We start from the raw sequence: 6,566 nt of genomic DNA on the forward strand, positions 1-6,566 counted from the left end.
ATGGGAGAACCTGAACAAAGGATTGCAACCCATGGGGTCAGATGCTTTGGTAAGATCAAGGTATGGATTGTTTCTATGTATGCATGTATATTTTCATGGAAGTTGTTTTTAAGCAAGCAAGGAAAGTGATTATAATATTACTCAGTTTATATGAAGTTTTCCAACATGAAACGAATTTTAATAGATATGTTGTTAAATTTCTTGATTTAAACAAAATTGAATTAATATTAGGGATATCTAACCAGGATTATTCATCCAAAAATGTTAGAGAGCTTTACAAGGTGGTAAAGAAGGATATGGTTTAAAATGCTCTAGGTATATATTATGTTCTGGTAGAACTTAATCCGAGGTCAGAGGTCAATCTAATACTCAGCCATCAGGGGTTTCTGACAGAAGGCCAGAGGTCACAGTTAGGAAACAGTTCTCTGCAGAGGAACTCTGTTATTATTATTAATATGCAAAGACTTTATGATTGGGTGAGATAATATTATCTTCAAGTTTGGCAATACAACAAACATTCTTTTGTAAGAAAGTTGCTTATTCTTTTAGCTATGTTGTTGGTTTTCAGTATTTTAGAGACAATTATTATTCTGATAACTCCAAAGTCATTTTTACATCACAAAATGTGAACTTTTATTAACCCAGGATATCTGAGTACTGGCCTAGTTTCTATAGGAGTCCTGCAAACATTCCTCTCTAAGATGCTGCCTCATAAGTTATCCTATTAAAAGTCCATTTTAGTCAGTTACACATTTTACCTATTAAATCATGTTATATTATCATATTGATGTTATGAAAAGTGCTAAAACAATTATTTTAAAAGACAAAAGTTAGAGGTAACTGCTTAAAAACAATCAGATTTCTCTCCTTCCCTGAATTTAGAATTATCTTGAATGTTAGGGTGGTCAGAAGATATACAGTACCATACTGAAACTCCTGCTTCCTAAATTTAGAAATATAATAGTTTAGAAAAGTCTCCCAGGAAAGGAAAAACCATGTTGTTTATGGCTTTCATGCCTGTCAGTAATACATGTATGTACTTGTTACTTCACCAGACACAAATGTTTTGTTCTAACATAGTGGCTACAGAAAAGGACCTGGTTAAACTAAATGTATCAAAAACTGCATAAATTCATGAATCTTGGAAAAAGACAGCTAGGAACAAGGGTGTTGATAAGGAGGAGAGGGGAGAGAAGACAGGAGGCAATAATCAGATCATATAATCTATGTATGAAATTATAAAACAGCAAATTTAGTGAATAAAACTTACTAAAGAAAATGAAAGAAAAATTCTTAAGGAGGCTGGGGAGCTACTTCGATCAGTAATATACTTAACATGGAGGCTAGAGGGCCTGAGCTCAGTCCCCAAAGTCGACACAAAAATTATTCGTGGAGTTACATAACTTTGATTCCAATTTGAGTAGATGGGAATCAGACTGTTCGATACTTGAGACTCACTGAAGAGCCAAGCCTGCCTCCTGGATGAATTCCAGGCTGGTGAGAGTCCTTGTTTAAAAAATTAAAAACATAGAAAACTTGAGGAATTATGCCTGAGGTTGTTTTCCAGTTTCCTCATGTACATATGCAAATATGAATTCATTCTGCATAAACATCCACATCTATGTGTATGTACACACACACAGACACACACACACTCACACACACACACACACTCACCCAAAGGTGGGCAGGTGAAAGAATTTAGGAGAGAAAAGAAAACTTACCTAGTAAGCCTAAAATGTCTGCTCTGAAGGGGTTTGTTGCAGACTCTAGAGTGTTGAGGTAAAAAGTCAGTAGGATTAGCTTTATAACTACTGATGTTAATGGAGCACAAGACCTGGATGAGCATAGTCACTGGTGTCTTTTACTTTCTGAGAAGTAAAGGCTCACTGTCTTCTGCAAAATGTGAGTGAATCAAATGATCTTTTAAGTATGATCATTTTTTGATTTTGGTAGACTTTGCTTTAAATATAGGACTGAATTATGAAGCTCATATAGAATTATTGTGTCAGTCACATCCTCTTAAGGATTTATAATAGGATTTAAGAACATTACTGCAAGTAGAATTTGGAATTAGAAGTCAAAAGTGTATACTTTGTAGTATACTGAACTTAGAATTCACTTTTTTCAATTGTTTTTTGCATATGTTTCTACTCATGTTTATCCAAATTACTTGGACCTTGTGACAATAAGTTTACAAATAAGAAATAGTAATATAATACAGTATTACAAGTATATGATTTTGGATGGGATAGTACAGGAATTCTAGTAGCTTTTTGATAACGATAAGTTGAGAAAAACCAGGAAGCTAATTCACTACGTTATTCAAGGTGCAGTATAGGTGAATTACTAGTTATTAGTTACATCACTCAAAGTGATTTATCCGTTATAGGAAGTAGTGAGGAGTCTTAACTGTAGACACCCATGTTTTATCTGACACCCTAGGAAGGCCAACAAAGTTCTGCCCTGGATTTCTATGCCACGAGCATCACTTGGATAGATAATATTCAACTAGAAAGGCAAAAGCAGGTCACTGTACTATGACTTTTGTCTACAGTAGAGAGAATATAACTTGTGCAAAAGAATGTAGAGAAAGAGGACAAAGTGTTGAACTGCCCCAGGACATCCAAAAGCACGTCATTCCTGTATAGAGAACAGATCAGGCTTGCTGCAGACACAATCACTTGGAGAAATTCTGTGTTCTCTTTCTCCTCTTCCTTAATGGGATAGCTCTTCTCCTGCAAGTAACAGTATAGTGCTGAAGAACAATAAATACCTGTGTCTTATGTAGACCAGTTCCATGTCTTTCTGTATGAATAAGGTACACTAAAGAGCAAAGCCATACCTATCAACCACACAACTGTTAATCACCTATTCTACCTGTATGTCAAGAATGAGGACAGCATGGCAGAGGGGAGATTATAATTCAAACTTTCTTGATTGTTCAAGAGTTGTTTATATTGAATACGGTCATCCATCTCATGATGGAGGCTGTTTTGCCAGTAGATGACAGATACATAATCAGAAATCAAAGTTTTCATTGTTTTCCTTAAACATTTTTCTCCTTAGATGTTTCTGATGGCATTAACATGTGCATATATCTCCAAATCATTCTCAGGAGCTTATGTGAATTCTATGCTCATACAAATAGAAAGACAATTCGGTATCCCCACCTCTATAGTTGGACTCATCAATGGGAGCTTTGAGATAGGTGAGTTAAAATTTATATGTATTTACACACACACACACACACACACACACACACACACCAAACACACACACATGTATATATAGAGACAGAGAAAGAGGGGGGAGGGAGGGAGGGAGGGGAGGGAGGGGAGGGAGGGGGGGATTTGGTTGTGAAGTAGCCACTTATGTAGCTATTCTCATGACACCTAATTAGTACCACATATACTGACATTGTCCCTTTTTATGATAAATGGAGGATTGAGTATTAACATTTTCTTCTGCCATTTGCTAAGTTAGTGGTGGTAAAGACTTCTTGGTATTTTAAATGGTTGAGCTAGTATAGTGGTGGATTACCTTGGGATGAGAAGCCAGGTCTGTTTTCCAGTTGTCAAACTACAGTTAGCTTAGCTATCAATGTAGTCAGAAGTCTAGGAAAAATAAATTATAATCTAGGTGTCATGTATTAATTAAAATTACAGAGGTTGGTTTATAGTCCACTACATAAACAGTTCTCATGTCCCCATGGGCTCCATCTTAACTTGGGCAGAGTCAGTCTGGCTGTCAGGCCCAAAAGACTAAATGTTTTTTCCTATGGAATAGATACATGGGAGAAGTGCATCACCTTGACATAGGCAATATGACACAATTAACCCTCTGGGTATCCTCTGTTTGTCCTCAGTATAGGCCAAGCCCTAGCAGTAGACTTGAACTTACTCTATAGCCGAGGCTTTGATCTTGCATTCTTCCTCTCCTGGTCTTCTAGTATCTGGGATGGCAAGTATGTTCCTCCAGATCCCACTAGTTCTTTCAACTCTCAAACATACTAATCAAAGACTTCTCTGTCAGCATAGGGCTTCCAAACGAGTTTTTTAAACCAAGCTTCCTCCTAAACCACAAAGAGGAATTTTTGCTTTGACCCTTTGGCTATTTCAATGTAGACCTAGGACCTAGTTGGAGTATTAGGACTCTAAACAGTATTATGTCATCTAAGGAAAGAAGTGACAACAGAAGCAGGCATCCAGTTTGGCCATGTTGAAAAACTAAGGTGGTTTTAAATTGTAAGCTAAAAACCATGAGCCCATTTGAATTTTCCTAAAGCAGGCATGAGAGGGGTGGTCAGAGGTGAAATGCAGATCTACACTAGGTTTTTTATACAATCCCAAGGGATGGATGCTCATGAATAGAGCTTTAGTGTACTCCAGAGAGGAAGAGATCCTTCCCTCAGAGTCACAATTGTTTTATGTATTAAAACAATACACAAAATATTCTGACTCCCTACCCCACCAACCCTCCATCTCTGTATTCTTGAAGTGGTTATTAAACAACGAGGCCCAGAGTCTAACTGCTAGAGAGGCTGTTGACTAAGAGCTGCTGATACTTTACTGCAACAAGCATTCTTATTTCTCTCGTTCAGGAAATGTTTTGTTGATTATATTCGTGAGTTATTTTGGAATGAAACTGCACAGACCTATTGTGATTGGTGTTGGATGTGCAATTATGAGTCTAGGGTGTTTCATAATATCACTACCTCACTTCCTCATGGGCAGGTGAGTATTCAAATTTTGCCTATAGGAAATGAGACTCAGAATTTCCTTTCTGGGCATAGGAAAGCTTTCCTAGCTCTGTAGCTTGGATAACTATTTGAGTAAGTCCTTTGCCACCTCAATCACTTGCCTTTGATCAGGATATTCTGAAAAGATTCTGGTACTTTCTTCACCTTGATATCTTTCTCTTGCACCTCTTGCTGATCTTCTGTTTTCTTTTTTTCTTTTCTTTTTTTTTTTTTTGCTACTTGAGCACTGGCATCTTAGATTTTGTTTATATCTTGTGATTTTCTACTTCTAACCTCTTGTCTTCTCACCTCCTTGGTAATCCTGGGACATTTAACTTTGTCATCCAATCTTTTGAATGAGCTTGTAGTTCATATCATCATATTTAAAAGTTCTTATTGTCAAGCATACCTCTTTATCTAATATATCTCTTCTGGGGGAACATCTTGTATTTTCTCCAGAATTCAGTATGTTTTCCTTTGTGACTCTTCATTTGTCTCCCTTTTCTCTGGCTCCTTCACGTGTAGGTTTTATTCTTTGATTTACCATAATAGAGTATCCTCCATAATGGCCTTGGTTATTTATTCATATTTAAGAGTTTATATTTAAGAGGATATAGATGATCAACAAGTGATTGAGTATGGACTGGCTACTGATTGAGAAGGAATGCTTGATTTTGAGCTATTTTGGAAATGTGTGCAACTAACTTTCATCCTAAGCTGTCAACTCTGCTGTTACTAAAGAGGTAAAGATTTGGGTATGCCACAACAAAATGGAAATATAACCATTTAGTATTCATAGATTTTTAAAAAAATAATGACTTTTCTTTTCAGCCTCTGTATCTTTCATGTATCTGTTTGGATCCTCACCATTTCCACTTGGAGAGATGAAGGGCAAGCCTGAGGATCTAGCTTCTTCTTGTGTGCACTTTAACCCTCTCTTTAGACTTTGTTCTGTTTCCTCAGCTTAACCCTGCCTTGGGAGTTTCTTCATGCATCTTTCCAAGGAGGCCTGGAAGATACCCTGTTGTTGGTTATGTTTCTCTTCTACCTTCTGATTCATCTATCCACAATGCAATCTCAAAGTTTTATGAACATTAAGTTGACTATACATTCAGTCTCTCACTTGCATTTTCAAATTTTTATCTATTTTTTTAAATATATTCCATTGGTCAAGCTAGTGTGTGTCAGGCAAAACTCTCAGGAATCAATTCTCTCTGACTACTGTGTGAGACTTGGGGTGGAAGCTTGAAACACAATCATCTTTACCCATGGAGTCATCTGGTATTCAAGAGTCTTTTTCTTCCTTTTGTTCTTTTTTTTCTTCTCTTTTTTCCTCTTTTCTTTCTTTCTTTTTTCTTTCTTTCTTTCTTCCTTCCTTCCTCCCTCCCTCCCTCTCTCTCTCCTTCTTTTCTTCCTCTCTCTCTTTCTTTCTTTCTTTCTTTCTTTCTTTCTTTCTTTCTTTCTTTTCTTTTCTTTTTCTCATTCTTTTTTTCTTTTTCTCTTTCTTTTCCTTTCTTCCTTTCTTTTCCTTCCTTCCTTCCTTTCTTCTTTCTTTCTTTCTTTCTTTCTTTCTTTCTTTCTTTCTTTCTTTCTTTCTTTCTTTCTCTCTGTCTCTTTTTTCTTTCTTTTTCTCTTTCTTTTCCTTTCTTCCTTTCTTCCTTCCTTTCTTTCTTTCTTTCTTTCTTTCTTTCTTTCTTTCTTTCTTTCTTCTGTCTTTCTTTCTGTTTCTCTCTTTCTGTTTCTCTCTTTCTGTTTCTCTCTTTCTCTCACTTCCTTTCTCTTTCTTTCTTTCTTTCTTTCTTTCTTTCTTTCTTTCTTTCTTTCT

At 36.3% G+C, this 6,566-nt stretch overlaps 1 protein-coding gene across 1 annotated transcript in view; it reads left to right on the top strand.

Annotated features, from left to right (window-relative positions):
- LOC114612599 (solute carrier organic anion transporter family member 1A5-like) overlaps positions 1 to 6,566 on the top strand; it is a 35,780-nt gene continuing 29,214 nt past the window's right edge. The window contains exons 1-3 of the mRNA XM_028757570.1: positions 1 to 60; positions 3,070 to 3,211; positions 4,604 to 4,736. Of these exons, the coding sequence (XP_028613403.1) occupies positions 1 to 60; positions 3,070 to 3,211; positions 4,604 to 4,736 (335 nt within the window). The remainder of the gene's footprint in view (positions 61 to 3,069; positions 3,212 to 4,603; positions 4,737 to 6,566) is intronic.

This window comes from Grammomys surdaster, unplaced genomic scaffold (genome assembly GCF_004785775.1).
Source record: "Grammomys surdaster isolate TR1022 unplaced genomic scaffold, NIH_TR_1.0 126176, whole genome shotgun sequence".
NCBI lineage: Eukaryota > Metazoa > Chordata > Mammalia > Rodentia > Muridae > Grammomys > Grammomys surdaster.